This window comes from Martes martes (assembly GCF_963455335.1).
Source record: "Martes martes genome assembly, chromosome: 5".
In the NCBI taxonomy this organism is placed as follows: domain Eukaryota; kingdom Metazoa; phylum Chordata; class Mammalia; order Carnivora; family Mustelidae; genus Martes; species Martes martes.
Window position 1 is genome coordinate 8,137,741 of NC_137892.1, and position 22,002 is coordinate 8,159,742.

At 60.8% G+C, this 22,002-nt stretch overlaps 1 protein-coding gene across 1 annotated transcript; it reads left to right on the forward strand.

Moving 5' to 3' along the window:
- Positions 1-535: 535 nt before the first annotated feature.
- LOC308342637 (obscurin-like) lies at positions 536-17,133 on the forward strand (the record flags this gene model as incomplete). Its single annotated transcript, XM_080803223.1, has 26 exons — positions 536-743; positions 1,517-1,613; positions 1,893-2,014; positions 2,471-2,655; positions 2,814-2,982; positions 3,122-3,203; positions 4,609-4,809; positions 5,320-5,380; positions 5,810-5,887; positions 6,216-6,388; positions 6,498-6,524; positions 7,086-7,238; positions 7,333-7,378; positions 7,491-7,568; positions 8,001-10,005; positions 10,481-10,558; positions 10,881-10,991; positions 11,150-11,317; positions 11,952-12,074; positions 12,194-12,364; positions 12,619-12,703; positions 12,904-13,143; positions 13,364-13,587; positions 13,731-13,806; positions 14,038-14,187; positions 14,303-17,133. 26 exons carry the CDS (start codon positions 536-538, stop codon positions 14,478-14,480), a joined length of 5,289 nt encoding a protein of 1,762 aa, XP_080659349.1. The 3' UTR covers positions 14,481-17,133.
- Between the last annotated feature and the right edge of the window lie 4,869 nt (positions 17,134-22,002).

Here is a 22,002-nt window from a genome sequence, read left to right on the forward strand (position 1 = left end):
CTGGGGGCGGGGAGCCCACACAGGGGACGGTGTGAGCATTCCTTCGGGGGCTGTATGAGGAGCTGGGGTAGGATCCCTTGGGGTGTGGTGGCCTGCGTGGGGCCATGCTGCAAGTGCATGGCAGGGAGCGGGGGCTGGCCTGGGAGGGCAGGAAGGCGTCCCCGGCCCCTGACAGCATCAGGCTGTCCCCAGGCTACCCTGGAGCATGGGGCTGGGTCCTCCCCAGCTCGGGTGGCCCAGTACTCTGGGATCTGGAGTGGGCCGTGGGGTCGGGGGTAGCCTATCCCAGGGTGAAGGGAAGGGGCTGAGGCTGAGGGCAAGCCGGGACAGAGGGCAGGTGTCCGGGCCCACCTGTCCCCAGAGGAGCCTGTGTGCTCCTGCAGGTCCTGAGTGCACTGCCTGGAGCGGGTGGGTGGTGCAGGCAGGTGGGAAGGAGAGTCTCTGAGGACTGGGACGAGGCTTCTGGAGCCTTTTCCCGGGTTCCAGGAAACCTCTCCCTCCTCCTCTCCGACACGCCGACCTGCCTCTGCCACAGATGCTGCAGTCCCTCCCCCAGTTGCCCTGGAGCCAGCAGACCGGGAAGTCACAGTGTGCCCTGAGTCTCCAGGACCCTCCACAGGGGACCGTGCTGGCCCCAGCCCTGGCCGTGGGGGGCCACCCAAACTCCAGGAGGCTGGCCCCCAACCCCCAGGCGCAGAGGCTGCAGCTGCATCTAATGAGGCCCAGTGGCCTCGGGCTGATCGGCAAGTCCCTCCTGCTCTCAGAGTCCCGCCTGTGCTGGCCCCAGCCTTGGCCACCCCAGGTATCCGTCCTGGGTGGGCAAGTGGGCAGAGCCCTGCGGACCCTGACGTCCCAATGGCTCCATGCACTTAAGCCTCAGTCTCCCCATTGGTGAGACTAGGCAGGGAAGTGGGTGCTGGGAGGTTCTTCCTGAGTATATCTGTCCTGGTCAGCCCTGGGCAGACAGCTGGGTACCCTGTGCTTCTGGGTAGGTCGGGAGGAGGAGGCAGGAGGAGGGGAGAAGAGAGAGAGGAGAAGGGGGGAGGAGACGGGAGGAGGAGGCAGGAGGAGGGGGACGAGAGAGAGGAGGAGGAGGGGAGAAGTGAGAGAGGAGGAGGGGGGAGGAGGAGGACAGGATGCAGGAGGGGGGGCAGACCCCCCCACCACCCCAGACTGTTGAGTCCCCCAGGGATATGGCCTTGAGTCCCCTCCCCCCAGAAGCGGCTCCACCTGGGTGTCCAGGGCCCTGCAGAGTGGCTGGTGAGGGGAGCCTTAGGGCTCGTGGCCCAGGTTAGGAGCTAGGGCAGGAGGGTGCCTTGGGGTCAGGGCTCTGCAGGGAGCCCCAGGCTTCAGAAGTGGCTGTTCCCTGGTGGTTCTTACCCAGAGGGCCCTGCATCCCTGAAGTCCCTGCTCGGCCTTGTGCTCCCACCCTCCGGTCCTGGAGGACGACATGGGGCCCATTGTGGGGGACAGTCCCAGCTGCATCCCACTCACTACACCCCTTGTCTCCCACCAGTTGAGCCCCAGAAGGTGCCACAGCCTCTCCCCGAGCAGGGCCTGGAGCGGGACTCGGGAGCCCACACCGAGGACCAGGGACGTGTCGTGCCCATCCGGTAACCTCCCTGGCATGCTGGGTGAGGGCAGATTGTGGCGCGGGGGAAATCCCAGGGGCAGAGCAGGGAGGAGAAGCCGCCCTCAGAGTGAGGGGTACCGGTGGAACCCTCTCATCGCCCAGGGCTGGGTCCCCTCTGTGCACATCCCCTCCCAAAATGTCTGCTGCAGTCCAGGGAGGGGGAGGCAGGGCGATGCCCCCATCTTACGGTGAGGCTTGGCCGCCTGCACCCCAGAAGGGTAGGAGAAGGGCAGACTGTCATCCGGCTCCGTGACCACAGGATGGAGGGCACAGCCTGGCCGGGGGCAGGTGCGGTGCCGCTATGGGACATCCACAGCCAAGTGTTCATGGAGACCACCCAGAGGACATACGTGTACCAGGCCAGCGATGGGGCTGCCACAAGTAGGTTACACCTGTGCTCCCCATGCCCTGGACTGGGGGGACACGTGTGCAGAGGAACCTGGGAAGCCACCTGGCCTGTCCCGGCCTTGCTGTGGCCCGAGGCCTCACTGCCCCTTTCCCTGCATTCGCTGGGAGGTACATCCATGGGAGGGGTGAGGTCTCTCCCCCTGGGGTGCTGACAGCAGGGAAGTGGATGTTGAGTGCCGCTCTCCCCAGCAGGGGTGGACACCGAGGGTCTAAGCAAGACAGACAGAGGTTAGACGGAAGGAAGCACTTCCTGGCCATCGGGGCCTGGGCAAAGTCAGGAGGGTGTTGTCCTCATTTGGGGGGCAGGGGGCTCTGTGCCCGGGGAGACTATCTCAGGGCCTGGCTGCCCACCTGGGGTGTCAGGACAGGCCCAGGATCGATGCTGGTCCACGAGGGATCTGCAAGCACCAGCTTGATGACTTCGTGCAGGAGGGGCCATCGTGGGCAGGGCGGGAGGCCCAGCTTGGGCCCCCCCCTCACAGGCTTCCTCCTGCACTCCAGGGCCCCCGTCCATGCAGGTCACCATCGAAGATGTGCAGGCACAGAGGGGCAGCACAGCCCAGTTCCAGGCGGTCATTGAGGGCAACCCGCAGCCCATGGTGACCTGGTACCGGGTAGGGACAGGTGCTGTGTGGGGGGCTGTGCTTGGGGACTGTGTGGCATTCCCATCTGACGGCAAGACACCCATGAGGGCGGGACAGGCTGACTTGCAGGGGCCCCAGTGTGGGCTGATGGCCGCCCCGATGGCCGCCCCACCCTTCTATGCCCCCAGGACGACGCCCAGCTGGTGGACGGCCCCCGGCTGAGCCAGCAGCAGGACGGGACCACCTACTCCCTGGTGCTCAGGGACGTGACCCAGCATGATGCCGGCGTTTACACATGCCTGGCCCGCAACGCTGGCGGCCAGGTGCTATGTAAAGCAGAGCTGGTAGTCCATGGGGGTGAGTCGGGCGTCCCTCCCAGAACCCGAGTGTCTGCAGCTCACGGGCACAGGGTGGTGGGTGGCCTCTCACAGGCTCCAGCACAAGGGGAAATGGCCATCTTCACCAAAACCAAAGGCTTCCCGCTCCTCGACTGCAGGAGACGGCGAGCTGGAGTCGGAGCAGCAAAGTTACCGAAGGAAACTGCACTCTTTCTACGAGGTCAAGGAGGAAATTGGAAGGTACGGTCCGAAGGCCAGCCCCGGCACCCCTGCCTCCCCCGGGAAGCCCCGCCTCTCGGAGTCCCCGCCCCCATCCCCGCCTCCCAGAGTCCCTACCCCGAGTCCCCGCCCCTCAGCCCCGCCTCCCCGAGTCCCTACCCTGAGTCCCCGCCCCAGCCCCGCCTCCCGGAGTCCCTCCCTCAGACCCCGCCCCAGTCCACTCCCGAAGTCTCTCCCTGAGACCCCGCCCCGGCCCCGCCTCCCGGAGTCCCCACCCCGAGTCCCCGCCCCAGCCCCGCCTCCCCGAGTCCCTCCCTCAGACCCCGCCCCAGTCCACTCCCGAAGTCTCTCCCTGAGACCCCGCCCCGGCCCCGCCTCCCGGAGTCCCTACCCCGAGTCCCCGCCCCAGCCCCGCCTCCCCGAGTCCCTCCCTCAGACCCCGCCCCAGTCCACTCCCGAAGTCTCTCCCTGAGACCCCGCCCCGGCCCCGCCTCCCGGAGTCCCTACCCCGAGTCCCCGCCCCCAGCCCCGCCTCCCCGAGTCCCTACCCCGAGTCCCCGCCCCCAGCCCCGCCTCCCGGAGTCCCTCCCTCAGACCCCGCCCCAGTCCACTCCCGAAGTCTCTCCCTGAGACCCCGCCCCGGCCCCGCCTCCCGGAGTCCCTACCCCGAGTCCCCGCCCCAGCCCCGCCTCCCCGAGTCCCTCCCTCAGACCCCGCCCCAGTCCACTCCCGAAGTCTCTCCCTGAGACCCCGCCCCGGCCCCGCCTCCCGGAGTCCCTACCCCGAGTCCCCGCCCCTCAGCCCTGCCTCCCCGAGTCCGTCCCCGAGTCCCCGCCCCAGCCCCGCCTCCCCGAGTCCCTCCCTCAGACCCCGCCCCAGTCCACTCCCGAAGTCTCTCCCTGAGACCCCGCCCCGGCCCCGCCTCCCGGAGTCCCTACCCCGAGTCCCCGCCCCAGCCCCGCCTCCCCGAGTCCCTCCCTCAGACCCCGCCCCAGTCCACTCCCGAAGTCTCTCCCTGAGACCCCGCCCCGGCCCCGCCTCCCGGAGTCCCTACCCCGAGTCCCCGCCCCTCAGCCCTGCCTCCCCGAGTCCGTCCCCGAGTCCCCGCCCCAGCCCCGCCTCCCCGAGTCCCTCCCTCAGACCCCGCCCCAGTCCACTCCCGAAGTCTCTCCCTGAGACCCCGCCCCGGCCCCGCCTCCCGGAGTCCCTACCCCGAGTCCCCGCCCCTCAGCCCTGCCTCCCCGAGTCCGTCCCCGAGTCCCCGCCCCCAGCCCCGCCTCCCCGAGTCCCCGCCCCGAGTCCCCGCCCCGGGAGCCCAGGCTTCCAAGAAGCACCGCCCCCAGAGGCCACCTTCCCCGGAGGACTGCTCCAGCCCCGAGTCCCGGGAGCCTGGCGCCGGTGCCCAGCGCGGCTCGCCTCCTCCCAGGGGCGTGTTCGGCTTCGTGAAGCGGGTGCAGCACAAGGGGAACCAGATGTTCTGCGCAGCCAAGTTCATCCCCCTGCGGAGCAGGACGCGCAGCCAGGCGTACCGCGAACGGGACATCCTGGCCACGCTGAGCCACCCTCTGGTCACCGGGCTGCTGGACCAGTTTGAGACCCGGAAGACTCTGATCCTTGTGCTGGAGCTGTATCCCGCCCTCAGCCCGAGAGAGTGCCGAGAGGGGCGCACCCTGGGCCGCCGGGGGTTTGAGGGCTCCCCCGGCCTGTTGTTCTGGTGTCTCGGCACCCCGCACCTTCCTGGCAGATGCGGTTCCATGGGCCCGGAATGTGGGCAGGGCTGTGTCCACAGGGCCCAGCACATGCCTTCGGTGGGCTCCTGTCATGCTGCACGTGGCCTCTCCAGCAGGGAAGTCCCACTCGACTGGATGCCCTCAGCCCTAATGCGGTCAGGGTCCTTGGGCTGCCCATCCAGGCTCCAGGGAGGGCCACATGCGCTCTGTGGTCCCCTCCTACTCTGCTGCTGCCGCCCATGCATGTCAGCCCCTCTTCTCAGGATCCCTGTCCCTCTTGCCCTCCTCAACTGGAGCCCCTGCCTCCCCAGCATGACCCCCACCCCCACCCCAAGAAAAGACTTGCCAAAGGTGTGTGGGGCTGGGTGGGTTCCAGATGCCAGAGCTTTCCTTGATCCGAGCCCCAGATGCTCATCAGAGGAGCTACTGGACCGTCTGTTCAAGAAGAATGTGGTGACAGAGGCTGAGGTGACTGGCTGCCTCCTGCACCCCATGCCAGCACAGGCCCCCAGCACTCCCCAGCTCAGAGAGCTTCTGAGGGTCCCCAGGGCTCCTGGGGTGTGGCAGCTCCTCAGGAGCTCTCCCCGAGCCCTCCCATATCCTCCCCCTCCCTGATGGGCCCTCCCAGACCCTACCTCGCCTGGGGCTGTCCTATCCCGGGCTTGAGACACAGTGCTTCCTGCTGTGGCCAGGCTGATCCACGGCTGGGCTGGAAGAATCCTCTGGCCTTGGGGGCCCGGGGGGTCTGGGAGGCTGTGCACAACAGCTGCCCCGCAGGACCATCCCAAGCTCAGAGCTGGAGGGAAGAGGAGGCTTTGCAGGTGGGAGCGGGACAGGCAAGGAAGTGGAGGAGGACATGGGGGATGGCTCCCACCTGAGCCCTGGCCTTGGCTGCAGGTCAAGGTCTACGTCCAGCAGCTGGTTGAGGGGCTGCAATACCTGCATAGCCAGAGTGTTCTCCACCTGGACATAAAGGTATGTGGCCCCCTTGGGGTCCTCAGGGACCTGGGAGAACAGGTGGGAGCCTGGAGCCTGATGGCTGCGGGGGCTGGGGGTGGGGGAGGTACCCAGGCCGACCTCCTCTAGATTCTGTTAGCACCTGTTGCCTCTGGGGATGGGGGGCTCTTTCTGGCTGGGTGCAGCTGGGATAAATTGGAGCATGTCCCCAAATGGAGCTGAAATCCCCCCAGGACAGCCCACAGTTCCACACTGTGGGGTCCCATCACAGTCCTGAGTTCTCCCTGCAGCCCTGGGAGTCACCTCCCTGGCCGTGGCCTCACCCCTCCCTGACTCTCCCTAACAGCCCCCCAACATCCTGATGGTGCACCCTGCTCGGGAAGACATTAAAATCTGCGACTTTGGGTTTGCCCAAAAAATCACCCCAGGAGAGCCACAGTACAGCAAGTACGGCTCCCCAGAATTTGTGTCCCCAGAGATCATCGAGCAGACCCCTGTGAGCGAAGCCTCCGACATCTGGTGAGCTCTCAGGCCAGCAGGTCCCCCACACACGCTCCCTGCCCGCTCCTCCTGACCCTGCACCCCTCAACCCTGAGCACATCCTTTGACTGTGGTTTTGTTCCTGCAGGGCCATGGGGGTCATCTCCTACCTCAGGTGAGCAGCCCCCCGCCTCTGTCCGCCACCTCCTCCTCCGAAGCCAGCCCCAGCGCTCTCCCAGCCCCCGCATCAGGCCCATGGGACGCCGGGAGCACTACTGGCTCCTCCCCAAAGACCCAGGACCCAAAGGGCAGCTATTATGGGAACCAGTGGTCAGCCAACTGATAAGTGGTTCCTGCTGAGCTCCTCGTACACACTGTCCCAGAGGAGCTCTGCCTAGTCAGTGGGCAAAGCAGTGCACTGTGTCCCTCAGGGGTCTGGGTAGTTTGTGGAAGTCCTCCCGTAACAGTTACTGCTGCCCTGGGGGTGCTGCCAGTGTACCTGGATCCCAAGCTGAGGCTGGGTACATACTCCGGGCTGACCCTTGATCCGTGTCCCAGGCTGAACCTGGATCTCTGGGCGAATCTCAGACCATTGTGGGGATTCTCAGGGCTGGATGGCAGTGGCACTGTGGCCGTCCCCAGGCAGGGCTGGGGGCTCCCTTGTCCTGGCCACCTGCCCCCTATGGAGCCAGAAGACCAGGTCACACCTGAAGGCAAGGCGTGTCTGTGCTTTTAGCCTGACCTGCTCATCCCCATACGCTGGTGAGAGTGACCGAGCCACCCTCCTGAACGTTCTGGAGGGGCGGGTGTCCTGGAGCAGCCCCGCAGCTGCCCACCTCAGTGATGATGCCCGGAACTTCATCAAGGCTGCCCTGCAGAGGGCCCCTGAGTGAGTGCACGGCCCTCCCCCCACTCGGGGTTCCCCGAGGCCTGAGCCTGCAGCGGACCCTCTGGCCTGACCCCTGGCCTTCCTGTCCTCCTAGGGCCCGGCCCAGTGCAGCCAAGTGCCTCGCCCACCCCTGGTTCCAGGTGAGTAGGCTGAGCCCCAGCAGGCCTGCCCAGGGAGAGAAACGGAGGCCTGCGTGGGCCAGCGGGTGCACCAGGGTCTCCCCTCACTGCCCCTCTCACCTGGGCCCCCTAGAGGTCCGTGCCCGCGGAGGAGGCCCACTTCATCAACACCAAGCAGCTCAAGTTCCTGCTGGCCCGCAGCCGCTGGCAGGTGAGCGGCCAGCGTCCGGGAGTGGGGGGGCGGGGGCGGGGTGCAGGTAGGCGCGGAAGGCGGGGAGCGGAGAGCTGGGGTTGGGGGGAAGGGGGCGGAAACCGCGAGGCGGGGTTAGAGGCAAGGAGGGGCCCGGAGGCCAGCCGGAGAATCGGGGCCCGAGGGATGGCCGTGCGTCCCCGCGGGCCTGGGGAACGGGAAGCCTCGTTCACCCTTCGCTGGCGTGTGCGCTCTGGGCCGCCGGGTTGGGGCGGGTCGAGGCGGAGGCACCCGCGACGTCCCAGCAAGGGCAGAGGCGGAACGACACAGCGGTACGGCCTGGGGAGGGAGCTGGGCGCGCCCCCCACCCCTGGGTGCCCCTCTGGGCGCACCGGGAGCGGGACGGTGCGGGCACGCGGCCGACGCCCCCCCGTCCCCCGCACCCTCCCGCAGCGCTCCCTGATGAGCTACAAGTCCATCCTGGTGATGCGCTCCATTCCGGAGCTGCTCCAGGGCCCGCCCGACAGCCCGTCCCTCGGGGTGGCCCGGCACCTGCGCGGCGACGCCAGCGCCTCGTCCAGCAGCTCGTCCTCTTCGTCTGACAACGAGCTGGCCCCCTTCGCCCGGGCCAGGTCGCTGCCGCCCTCCCCGGTGACGCACTCGCCGCTGCTGCAGCCGCGCGGCTTCCTGCGCCCGTCCGCCAGCCTGCCCGAGGACGCGGAGGCTTGCGCGCCCGCCGCCGCCGAGCCTCCGCGCACGCCGCCCGCGGGCGCCCCGGGCCGTGTGCCCCGGCACAGCGTGGTCCGCAGCCTCTTCTACCAGCAGGCGGGCGAGGGCCCGGAGCGCGCAGGCCCCGCCGCGGGCGGCCGGCGGCACCCGGCGCGGCGGCGGCACTTGCTCCAGGGCGGCTACTTCGCCGGCGCCCGGCCCGGCCTGCGCGAGCCGCTGCTGGAGCACCGCGCGCTGGAGGAGGAGGCCGCCCGGGAAGAGCAGGCCGCCCTGCTGGCCAAAGCGCCCTCCTTCGAGACCGCCCTGCGGCTGCCGGGCTCCGGCGCCCGCGGGGCCCCGGGCCGCAGCCGCTCCCTGGAGCTCGACCAGCCACACGCCGCAAGCTCCTCCACGGACGCCTGTGGCGGAGGGCGGTGCCCTGGCCCGGCCCTCTCGGGCCTCCAGGCGGGCTCAGGGAAGGGCTGGCCAGGAGGGGTCACCTGCGCCAGGGAGATGCAGCATCTGGAGGGATCCCAGCACGGGCCGCGACTGTTAAAGTCCGTCGGTGGCGACCTGGGGTCCCCTCGGCAAGAGGGATCCCGTCAGGACAGCTGTGGGGGGCAGCCCGCCCCTTCCCTTCATCCCTTGGAAGGCTGTGGCCCCCATAGGACTGTTACACCACAACCTTCTGGCTCCTTCCCTTCAAAGCAGTGCATGGGTGACTTGGCACACTTGAGCTCCTTGCTCTCCGGGGAGCCAACAGCCCCCGTCTCCCCGGCCCAAGAAAGCCCCCAGCCAGGCTCTAAGAAGGGACCAGAGCACACTCCTCTCCCTGGGAGGCCGAGTCTTCCTAGCGCCCCAGGGCTGGCCTCCCCAGTGGGCACGCAGCCTGGCCCCTTACAGGATGCGGAGGGCCTGGCCGTGGCGCTGGACGACGCGTCAGAGGTGGAGCCCAGCGCACAGCGGCCTCAGGGGCAGGCCACCGCACGGAAGTTCTCCGTGGGGGCGCGCCGCGGGGGCTATGCGGGAGTGGCAGGCTACGGCACCTTCGCCTTTGGTGGGGATGCGGGGGGCATGCTGGGGCAGGGCCCCCTGTGGGCCAGGATGGCCTGGGCCACCTCTCAGTCCTCTGAGGAGCACGACGATGCTGGGGCCCAGAGCCCGGCCCCCCAGGCCAGCGCGGCACCCCCTCCTGAGGGCAGTGGGGCAGCCCCAAGGGCCTCTCCGGAGCTGAGCGCATGGGAGGACTTCGGTGGGGGCTCCCAGGTGTCCCTGGTACAGATCCGAGACCTGTCTGGGGACTCGGAAGCGGCCGACACGGTGTCCCTGGACATCTCAGAGGTGGAGCCCGCCTACCTCAACCTGTCGGACCTCTACGACATCAAGTATCTGCCCTTCGAGTTCATGATCTTCAGGAAAGTCCCCAAGCCCGTGCAGCCAGAGCCCCCACCGTCCCCCGAATCTGAGGCCGGGGAGGAGCTGGCGGAGTTCCCGGAGGCTGGGTGGCCCTGGCTGGGTGCACTGGGCCCACCGGCCGGCTTGCAGATCACAGAGGAGCCAGAGGATGTGGAGACCCTGCTCAGGGAGACTGTGGGCAGTAGGAAGCGCAAGTGGTCACCCCCCTCGGGTGGCCTCTTCCACTTCCCGGGGAGGCACACGCTGCTGGAGGAACCCGTGGAGCTGGGTCTGCGCCGGAGGGTGAGGGCCTCCGTGGCCCACATCTCCCGCCTGCTGAAGGGCAGGCCTGAAGGTGACTCCCGCACCCTCACCCACTGCCCTCCGCCCTGGCAGGGGCACTTTGCCTCCCTTGCTCAGAGGGGCTGGGGTGACACGGGGGCCCCTCTGCTCCAGGGTCCCGCCTCCCCGTGCCACACACAGGGGCTGCTGTTCCAGAGGTCACCCACGTGGCCTCACCCTCTCCCCAAGTGCATCTGAGGCCCAGTGCTGGGACCTCAGGAGGCCTGGAGATCCCCCCACAGAGAGGATCCAAGCACGACAGCCCTGCCTGACCCGTCGCTGCCCCTGGGGCCCTTGCAAGATAACTGGTCCTGATGGGTCAAGAGGGGGTGGTCTCTGACACAGATGAGCTCCTTTGCCACAAAAGCCTCTGGGATCTTCTGCCACGTGGGAATCCCACAGTGCATGGCTCTGAGGCCTTCCTCCTGTGGTCCCAGGGGAGCTGAGCCCCTCAGGTGTGACCTCCAGAGCCCTCTTCCTCCCTGCAGGTCTGGAGAGAGAGAGCCCCCCCAGGAAGAAGGCGGGCCTGGCTTCCTTCCGGTTGGGCCTGAAGAGTAGGGACCGAGGTGGGTGCCCCTCCCAGGAGCTGAGCCATACTGCAGCCTGGGGGACCTGATTGTGGGGGAAGGCAACCCCTTCCTGGGCCCAGACCCGTAGAGGGGGCAAGCTGACATCCACAGGGGCTGGAAACGAGATTACTGTGGCATGAGCAGTTCCAGTGCCCAGCATTGGGGGAGTCCTGGAGGACTTCCTGGAGGAGAGGTGCTAGTTGAAGATGAGCTGAGCAGGCATGGGCTTCCCCAGCATCCCCCTCTCGGGGGTCCCGGGTGTGTTCTTGGGTTGGGGATCACTTTTGAAAGCCTGCCTGCCTCCCTTCCCATGCCCTAGCGCCATCATTTCTAAGGGAGCTTGCAGACGAAACAGTGGTCCTGGGCCAGTCTGTGACTCTGGCCTGCCAAGTGTTGGCCCAGCCAGCTGTTCAGGCCACCTGGACCAAAGGTAAGGAGGTGTTCTGGGGCTGGGGGGCACGAAGGCAGGGGTGTTCCTTGGGGGCACTGCTCTCATCATCTGGAGGGAGACGGGCCCCAAGAGGGCAGGGGTCTCAAGGCCGGGTGCCTCTTTGAGCCGCTCCCCAGGCCTGCTCTGTCCTGCTGCAGACGGGGCAACCCTGGAGAGCACCAGCCGCATCCTCATCTCCTCCACACTCAAGAACTTCCAGCTTCTGACCATCCTGGTGGTGAAGGCCGAGGACCTGGGGGTGTACACGTGCAGTGTGAGCAACACACTGGGGACAGCGGCCACCACGGCCGTCCTCCGGAAGGCAGGTGAGTGGACTGCACCAGACCCCTCTGCGGCAATGGGGCAGGGACTGACCCCGATGGGGAGCTTCTCGGGAACCTGGAGACCACCTGTCACTTGGTGAGTTGGTTCCTGTAGGTCCCCTTCACTGAGGAGGCCCACGGAATGGGATGCCTACCCCCTGGTCATCCCCGTTGGGGTCGCAGAAGCCCTGGGTCCTCCCTGCAGACTGGGATCCCCAGGAGGGGGGGCAGAGGGGGCAGAACGGGGGCTGTGGGACTAGCTTGATTCCCCCAGTGGCCTACCACCCAGGGTCCTTCAAGGCTGCTGGGTGAAGCTGAGTGTCTGGGACAGGCCCGTCAGATGGGATTCTGCAGCTGGCAAAGGGCCATCAGTTAGGGCCACTCTGCGGGGCTGCTGAGCTACCCTGGTGGGAGGGGAGCCTGGTGGGGCACACACCGACCGAGGCCTCCACCAGAGGAGGCACTGGGCCCCTTTACCAGTGGGTGCTGGAAGGGGACCTGCATGAACGGGGCCAGGGGACGGTGGGCTCACGGACCTGGCAGCAGGTGCAGGAGGGCGAGGCAGGGCTGTCTGGGCTCCGCACTGGGTGGGGAGTCGTGGGGAGCCCCCTTCAGACTGCGGACCATGGGCCCGCAGAGTGCCCCTCGTCTTCTCCACGCCCGGACATCGGGGAGGTGTATGCCGACGGGGTGCTGCTGGTCTGGAAGCCTGTGGAGTCCTATGGGCCTGTGACATACATTGTGCAGTGCAGCCTGGAAGGTAGGAGCCCTCCCTGGGCAGCACTGGGGTCGGCAGGGGGTGCCCCTCTGTGCTCCCTTGGGGAAGGGTCTCTCGCCCCCAGACTCTGGCTGTCCCTCACCCATCCCTGTGTGGCCCAGGCGGCAGCTGGAGCACACTGGCTTCTGACGTCTTTGACTGCTGCCACCTCGCCACCAAGCTTTCCAGGGGTGGCGTGTACACTTTCCGGACCGCCTGTGTCAGCAAGGCGGGCATGGGACCCTACAGCAGCCCCTCAGAGGAAGTCCTCCTGGGAGGGCCCAGCCACCTAGGTGAGCCGCTCTGCAAGGCCTGGGGGGCGGCGGTAGTGGGGTGCCCTGCCACCTCATTGGTCACAAGCACAGACTGGGATGGCTTGTCCTAACTCGTGGGCCCTTGCCCCCACATGGCCCAAAGGAATTGAGATCAAAGTGTGGGGGTTCACAGAAGGGCCCCCGTTAGGGGCCTGGGAAGGGGCATGGGAGACAATGCCGGGGGGACCTGGAGCTGCAGGGGTGCGTCCCGGTCACTGGCTCGTCCCCCACAGCCTCGGAGGAAGAGAGCCGCGTCCTGCCGCCGGCGCAGCCCCTCCCCAGCACGCAGACCTTCGCCTTCCAGACGGAGATTCGAAGGTGCCACAGCCCGCCGCCCACTGGCTTGGCCGGGTCCCCGCCCCCCCTCCAGCCTCCCTCCCCACGCCTCACATCCGCACAAGCTTGGAGCGGAGCCCCTGCGCCCCCCTCCCCAAGGCTCGCTGGGCTGGCTCTTCTGACCCCGGGAAGGAGGGCGCGTAGGGAGTCCTCACAAGCCCCGCCGGGGCTTCCTCTCCCAGGGGCCGCTTCAGCGTGGTGCGGCAGTGCCGGGAGAAGGCCAGCGGACGCGCGCTGGCCGCGAAGATCGTCCCCTACCGCCCCGAGGACAGGACTGCCGCGCTGCGCGAATACGAAGCCCTCAAGAGCCTGCGTCACCCGCACCTGGCCCAGCTACACGCCGCCTACCTGAGCCCCCGGCACCTGGTTCTCATTTTGGAGCTATGCTCAGGACCCGAGCTGCTGCCCTGCCTGGCGGAGAGGTGAGGCCCGGCCTGCAGGCGGGGCCCGGGCGGGGCCGTACGCGCGCCCGGGCGAGGAGGGGCTCACGGTGCGGACCGGCTCCCACCTCCCAGCCCCGCCTCCACCGGTCAGCCCCGGTCTGGGAGCTAAGCAGCCCTTCCCCAGCCCACAGAAAGGGCCAGTATCCCCGCGCTCCCTCTGCCGTGGACGGAGCCGAGCCCCCTCCCCGTGCGCCCCCAGGGCCTGCTACTCGGAATCCGAGGTGAAGGACTACCTGTGGCAGATGCTGAGCGCCGCCCAGTACCTGCACGCCCAGCGCATTCTGCATTTGGACCTCAGGTCCGAGAACATGATCGTCACCGAGTACAACTTACTCAAGGTCGTCGACCTGGGCAACGCCCAAAGCCTCGCGCAGGAGAGGGTCCAGCCCTCCGAGAGGTTCAAGGACTACGTGGAGACCATGGGTGCGCAGGGAGCAGACGCCGATCTGACCCGGGGCTGGGGAGGGCGGGCCCGGAGGAAGCCCCGCCCCCCGTCCTGGCCGCCTCCCCGTCGCGCCGCACACACCCAGCCTCTCCCCTGTGCGCTCTCTTGTGCCCGCCCCCAGCTCCTGAGCTCCTGGAGGGTCAGGGTGCCGTCCCGCAGACAGACATCTGGGCAATAGGCGTGACAGCCTTCATCATGTGAGTCCCCCAAGCGCAGGGGCGGGACACTGGGGATCCATCCAGGGTGCCCCCGGAGCCCCCGTGGGGCTTCCGTCGGAGGGCGACCTCAGATCGCGTGTCTTCCCACACACGTGAGGATGATCTCAGATCCCCGTGCCGCCCCATCCATCGAGGGTGACCCCAGAGCCCGCGGTGCCCCCGCACGCGCACCCGAGGGTAACCCGAGTCCCCTAACTCCCGCGCGCGTAGGTTGAGCGCGGAGTACCCCGTGAGCAGTGAAGGGACGCGTGACCTGCAGAAGAGCCTTCGCAAGGGGCTAGTCCGTCTGAGTCGCTGCTATGCGGGGCTGTCCGGCGGCGCCGTGGCTTTTCTCCGGAGCGCTCTGTGCGTTCACCCGTGGTAAGGCAGTCCAACCCTCTCCACCTGTCCCGGCCTGCCTGTCCCACTTGCCGCCTCCCTTCCCCAACTGGCCCCAGCTCCAACAGCGCAGCCGACACCTTTGCCCTCCCTGCAGGGGCCGGCCGTGCGCGTCCAGCTGTTTGCAGTGCCCGTGGCTAACGGAGGAGGGCCCTGCCGCCTCCCAGCCGGCGGCCGTGACCTTCCCAACGGCGCGCCTGCGCGCCTTCGTGCGCGAGCGAGAGAAGAGGCGGGCGCTGTTGTACAAGAAACACAACCTGGCCCAGGTTCACTGAGTACCTGGCCTGGCAGAGAGGATGTGTGTGTGGGGGGAGTGGGGGGAGGTCGCCCTGCTGGGCTTCACCCCCTAGTCTTCCCTCTAGGACTTGCTGTATACACACCGACACACCAATAAAAAGCAGAACCGGATGGTGTTATCTGCTTGTTTGTTTTTTTCGGGGAAGGAGGTGAGGGTCCTGCCACCTCTCCTGGGGCTCCTGGATGCTCGGAGGTGCGTTGGCCTGGGCCCCATGGTCACCTCCCTGGCCTGGTGTGGCCTCCAAGACAGGCCATGGCAGCCCTATCTCTGTCGGAGGCAGAAAGGAGCACGGCGAGTGACCAGCCAGGCCGCCTGGAGGGAGCCAGGGGTGGACTCCTGCACTGAAGGGCCTAGAAGCTGAGGAAGGATCCTGAACCCCAGCCCCTCGAGCCCCCGCCTCCCTCCAGCTTCTGCTAGATGATCTGACTACTCTCACAAGGGAAATCTCATTTGGAAAGAATATGTCCTCCCGACATTGCATGAACACTCGCTGTCTTGTTTCATCTCTACTGGTTCTATTAAGTCTAGTTTCTGTTAGAAATGGCCTCCTGCACACGACAAGGATGCCCACTCTCACCACTCTTGTTCAACATTGTATTAGAAGTCCTAGCAACAGCAACCAGACAAGGAGAAATAAAAGGGATTCAAATTGGCAAGGAAGAAGTCAAACTCTCTCTCTCTCCGCAGATGACATGATTCTTTATATGAAAAACCCCAAAGACTCCACCCCCGAACTACTAGAACTCATACAGCAATTCAGTAACATGGCAGGATACAAAGTCAATATACAGAAATCAGTGGCTTTCTTATACACTAACAATGAAAATACAGAAAGGGAAATTAGAGAATCGATTCCATTTACTATAGCACCAAGAACCATAAGACACTGGGAATAAACCTAACCAAAGAGGTAAAGGATCTGTACTCGAGGAACTACAGAACACTCATGAAACAAATTGAAGAAGACACAAACAGATGGAAGACCATTCCATGCTCTTGGATCGGAAGAATAAACATCGTTAAAATGTCTATACTGCCTAGAGCAATCTATACTTTTAATGCCATTCCAATCAAAATTCCACTGGTATTTTTCAAAGAGCTGGAGCAAATAATCCTAAAATTTGTATGGAATCAGAAGACACCCTGAATCGCTAAGGAAATGTTGAAAAACAAAAATAAAACTGGCGGCATCACGTTACCTGATTTCAAGCTTTACTACAAAGCTGTGATCACCAAGACAGCATGGTACTGGCATAAAAACAGACACATGGACCAGTGGAACAGAGTAGAGAGCCCAGATATGGACCCTCAACTCTATGGTCAAATCATCTTCGACAAAACAGGAAAGAATATCCAGTGGAAAAAAGACAGTCTCTTCAATAAATGGTGCTGGGAAAACTGGCCAGCTGTATGTAGAAGAATGAAACTCGACCATTCTCTTACACCATACACAAAGATAAACTCGAAATGGATAAAAGACCTCAACGTGAGACAGGAATCCATCAGAATCCTAGAGGAGAACATAGGCAGTAACCTCTTCGATATCAGCCACAGCAACTTCTTTCAAGATATGTCTCCAAAGGCAAAGGAAACAAAAGCGAAAATGAACTTTTGGGACTTCATCAAGATCAAAAGCTTCTGCACAGCAAGGAAACAGTCAACGAAACAAAGAGGCAACCCACGGAATGGGAGAAGACATTTGTAAATGACAGTAGAGACAAAAGATTGATATCCAGGATCTATAAAGAACTTCTCAAACTCAACACACACAAAACTGATAATCACATCAAAAAATGGGCAGAAGATATGAACAGACACTTCTCCAATGAAGACATACAAATAGCTATCAGACACATGAAAAAATGTTCACCATCACTAGCCATTAGGGAGATTCAAATTAAAAGCACATTGAGATACCACCTTACACCACTTAGAATGGCCAAGATTAGGAAGACAGGAAACAACGTGTGTTGGAGAGGATGTGGAGAAAGGGGAACCCTCTTACACTGTTGGTGGGAATGCAAACTGGTGCAGCCACTTTGGAGAACAGTGTGGAGATTCCTCAGGAAATTAAAAATAGAGCTTCCCTATGACCCTGCCATTGCACTACTGGGTATTTACCCAAAGATACAGATGTAGTGAAAAGAAGGGCCATCTCTACCCCAATGTTTATAGCAGCAATGGCCACGGTCGCCAAACTGTGGAAAGAACCAAGATGCCCTTCAACGGATGAATGGATAAGGAAGATGTGGTCCATATACACTATGGAGTATGATGCCTCCATCAGAAAGGACGAATACCCAACTTTTGTAGCAACATGGACAGGACTGGAAGAGATTATGCTGAGTGAAATAAGTCAAATAGAGAGAGTCACGTACCATATGGTTTCACTTATTTGTGGAGCATAACAAATAATATAGAGGACAAGGGTAGATGGAGAGGAGAAGGGAGTTGAGGGGAATTGGAAGGGGAGGTGAACCACGAGAGACTATGGACTCTGCAAAACAACCTGAGCGTTTTGAAGGGGCGGGGGGTGGGAGGTTGGGGGAACCAGGTGGTGGGTATTAGGGAGGGCACAGATTGCATGGAGCACTGGGTGTGGTGAAAAAACAATGAACATTGTTACGCTGAAAAGAAATAAAAAAAATAAAAATAAAAAAAAGAAATGGCCTCCTGCCAGTAGACCCTTCTGGGACACGAGCACTGTGCCCAGGGACCATCTCTGAGGCCTCTGGGAGGGTCCATCCACAGTTCTGTGGCTCTGATGATGCTTGTTGGGATGCCTGGTGAACAAAGCTCTGGTCTTAGCCCTCGTGGTTTGCATTGGAGACTGCTGCTTCCTCTCCATTGTGTGTTCACCAGCCCCAGCTGGCCAGGTGCCCATGGAGCCTGGCTCGGGGCATGGGGACCCAGGTGAGACCACGCAACCTGGCCTGAGGCCGCATTTCTTTTCTTTTCAATATTTTGAGAGAGTGTGTGAGAGTGAGAGAGAGCATGAGAAGGGAGAAAGAGGGAGAAGCAGACCCATGCGGAGCAGACAGCCCGGTGCGGGGGTGGGGGGCAGACCGCCCCCCCTGAGCAGAGGAGGTCATTCCGGCTGCCCTCTGGCCTCCTCTGACATTCAGGTATTGCACAGCAGGGCGGAAAGGCCAGCGGCCTACTGGTCTTCTGTGACACCCTCCCAGCAGGGATGGGTTTGGGGTAGCTCATTTCCGCCTGGTGAGGGCCAGCATCTGGGATAGTCAAGTTTTCTGCGCTGGGCGTGGAGCCTGCTTAAGGTTCTCTCCCTCTCTCTCTGCCCCTACCTACCCTCTCAAAAAAAATTTTTTTTTTTTTTTTTTTTTGGAGTCTGGTGTCTTACTGACTGGGCCAGCTAGCCACTCCTACCTTATTAATTGAATTTTGCATTTTAATAAGCATGGACAGAAAGGCAGATATGTTCCAGTATTCCTCCTGGAATCCTCCTTTCCTCTAGTTCTTGGTTCTCATCTATGTTTTGTTTCATGTTCCCCAACTGACATGTTTGCTATTATACTGTTTATCTCGGGGGAAAAAAATATGACCCTTTTCATCTAAAAGCATTTTGTGACTCCTCCTACTTCCCTATTTCCTGGGTAGGTGTCTTAGTTACTCAGCTTCCCACAGCAGAATATCGCAGATGGGTGGCTCAAACCATGACATCTGTTTTCCCACCATTCTGGAGGCTGGACGTCAGCATGGCCGGGTTCCGGCGAGTTCTGACTTCTTGGCTCACAGACGGCTGCCTTCCTGTTGACCCATGCATGGTGGAGACAGAGCTAGAGCTCTGGTCTCTTCCTCCTCCATATGGACATTAATCCTACAGGGTGCCCCATGATCTCACGTCAGCCCGATCACCTCCTATGGGCCCCCTCCTAACACCGTCACCGTGGGGCCAGGGTTTCCTTGCATGCGTCTGGAGGGTGGAAGGCAAACGTTCAGTCCAGAACAGCAGAATTCATCACGTAACCCCTGTGGATTTCAGTGTGTGTCTTGGAAATCCCTCTGCATGTCCTCCTTGCTGTAGGGGGTGCTGGGAATCACACACCTGGGTCCGGTAAAAGCTGTCCCAAAGCCACAGTCTTGCTGGTTGTTCTTTTTTGTTTTTCCTGATTGGTTCTTTCCACAGAGGAAAAAACAATTAAGATTGTATTTATTTGAGAGAGAAAGAGAGAAAGTGAGAGAGCATGAGTGGGAGAGAGGGAGAAGCAGGCTCCCCATGGAGCAGGGAGCCCAATGCTGGGCTCGACCCCAGGACCCCAGGATCCTGACTTGAGCTGAAGGCTTAACTGATGGAGGCGCTCCAGGTGCTCCTCCACAGAGAAAAATTTCTTTCTTCTTATACCATTATCTTCTTATACCATCTTCTTATATCATTATCTTCCCCTCTTACTTATCTACTTAACCTTCTCATGCCATACATGAGCCAAGATGCATGCTTTTTGTGCCTGGACTTCACCTGTGCCTGAATTCTAGATGGGGAGACTTCCAGATACTCATTTTTACTTTGCTAAAAATAAGAGGCCCCAAAAGCAGGGCCTATGTTAAGCCCCAGGTCCCCAAACCCAGACCTGTTCATGACAGTTTCAGCTCTTCCAGAAATGAAATCTTACACTAATTGGTCAGGAATTAGCTGCTCAGCCCTGGTGAGGAAACTGGCCTGGCAGACCCCTGCTGTCCCCTCCCTGCAGGAAAGTGACCTGATAATAACTAGCCGCTTTTCCCTGTGTGACTTCCTTCTGCCTACAGAAGTCTTTCATTTGGTACAGCACCTTCGCATGACTTTTAATCTGCTAGATTGGGTGCTGCCTGAATCAATGTTTGCCCAAACACATTCCAAAACTTTTTTATTTGCCTCTGTTTATCGATCAACAGTTCAATGAACAACCATATATTTGTATATATGTGTGTTGATTGGATTACAAGATATATTGATGAATAGATATTCAATTGCAATCTGTGTCAATTTATGCCTATATCTGTATCGATTTATCTATCCACAGTATTTCTGTGTCCGTCTATGTCTATATGTATCTACCAACATATATGTTGATCTTAATTCTGTAGCAATATGTATATAAACACAAGCCTGGTCCTTGTGGCAGCCAGCCCCACCTAGGGGCTGCCCTGAATCACCTCATCAAGATCATGCAGACAAAATATGTATGTATAATATGCGTCTTAATCAAAACGAAGTATCTGGCCTCCAATGCTGAGAGCCATTCCAGGCAATGGAGACACAGCTGTGAGAAAACCTACCCCAAACCAACCTCAGAGTGATTGTGTTTCTGTCTTCCGGCATGTTGGGTTTGACCTCCTGTCAAACCCAAGACCTCCGGGCTTGGACAGGAGTAGGCTGATACCTGGCCAGACTGCAGAGGTGGGTTTGGGAGGACGTTCTGGTGTATCCTGGGCCTGAATGGGAGTGCTGGGCACCTCTCACGGGTGAGGGGCAAGTGTGCCCAGCTGTGACTCAGCCATACCCCTGACATTGAAGGGAGAAGCAGGGTGAGAAGGCTGAGTTTTGGCCCAGTGGAGAGGGCTCAGTGTCACCTGGAAAGTCACCCTGGGGCATGCATGGTAGACATAGCTGATCTCTGTCCCTGGGTCCTGGCACAGTTTCAAAGCCCTTGAAATTCCCCAAGTGATAGGAGCCTCTGTGGGTTGCTAATTAGGTGACCCTGCTGGCCCTACACAGCTCAGGATGGGGACTGTTACTCTAAAAAGGTCAGATGTGGTGAGGAGAGGGTTGAAACCTTGACCTCTGAGCCCAGACATCCTGGGAGGGCAGGAGCTGTAGACAAAGAAGTCACATGACCTGTGAGTTACTCAACTGCTGTGTCATGTGGTCTGAAGTAATGCCCTGGGTATCGGTGGTCGCTCCACTCGAGTGCCAAGTGGAGGGATGATGGCCTGAGGGAGCAGCCACCCACCGAGGGAACGGTGAGCCTCCCCAGGGTCTGAACCTGAGCGTTCTCCGAGACTGTGGCGTTCCATGCAGAGAGGATGGGCCTGATCTGGAGTCCTGATAAATGTCATGATAAATGACAGCAAATCACAGCCTTGTACGATTCGGTGTCACGGTGAACAAATTACTCATGCAAATGTGATACGTTATAACTTCGCACAGAGGAGGCAGAAAATGACGGAAATCAAAGGCAAAATGGATGTGTTGGGAATCCAAGTAGGAGATTTTAATACTCTGTGTTTAGAAACAGCTAGCAACTGGGAAGTTTTAGAATACATCCTCAATAATTTCTGCATTAAATAGGAACACCAAAATGATAGTTAATTTTAAAGAGGCATCTTGGGTGCTCGGGTGGCTCAGTTGTTTAAGCATCTGCCTTTGGCTCAGGTCATGATCCCGGGGTCCTGGGATCAAGCCTCACATTGGGCTCCCTGCTCAGTGGGGAGCCTGCTTCTCTCTCTCCCTCTGCAGCTCCCCCTGCATGTGCTTTCTCTGGTGTCAAATAAAGAAATAAATAAAAATACAGAGGCATCTTGAGGAGGAGGCATGGAGGCTGGCAACCAAGGATGTTCTTTTCTTCCCCAACCCTACGAGCTGTCAGGTGGACACTGCAGAAAATTATTCATTCTGGTTATATTCTTTGCTAAAACGGGCACGGAACTCCTACAGAACGTAGAATGCCAAATACAGCTTTAGGTGCTCTTTTGCCCACAGTATACAAACTATTGTTATCTCATGGTAGCTTGGAAACAATCAGTGTCCAGAATACAGAACCCTGGGGTTTCTCCCAAGACTGCGTGTTCTGCAGCTGGGGTTCAGGTCCCCTGATGCTCACGTGTACTTGGGGCTCCTGGCCCCTTGGACTTGACTGACAGTTACAACAGCTCACTAGTTAGATGATAGATAGATAATAGAGATCAACTGATACACCAGATAGCTAGATAGGTAAATGCATATAGATTAGATAGATCAATAAATAGGAAGATAGATAAAAAAAAAAAATAGGAAGATAGATAGGTACATATGATAGGTGATAGATAGGTAGATAAGATAGATGGATGAGATAGGTAGATAGATAAATGACAGGTAGGTATTGGAGAGTATGGGTAGATTACAGATAGATAGATTAGACCAATTAATCAGTAGACAAGATAGATTAGCTCAATGAATAGGTTAGATTGATCAATTGATTTGTCAGTAGATAGTCTCCAAACTCCTGATTCAGAAAACGGACCGTGAAGCAGGTTACAGCAGGCATGCTTTGTCACAGCAGAATTCCTAAGGAAGTCAGGGGATCCCAGGGCAAAATCAAAACCAGAGGGCACCAAGGCTGCACGTGGCACTTGGACACCTATTTCAATCGTGGTCATGGTTCAGGGCAGGGAGGTAGGTGAGCAGACAGACACCTCCCACTGAAATGGAGACACTCAGTTTTACACTATTTGCATAGGCCTGGGCAGCCAAGAACCAAGACCAGGCAAATAGGAGTGTGGACTATATGATGGGAAAAAGA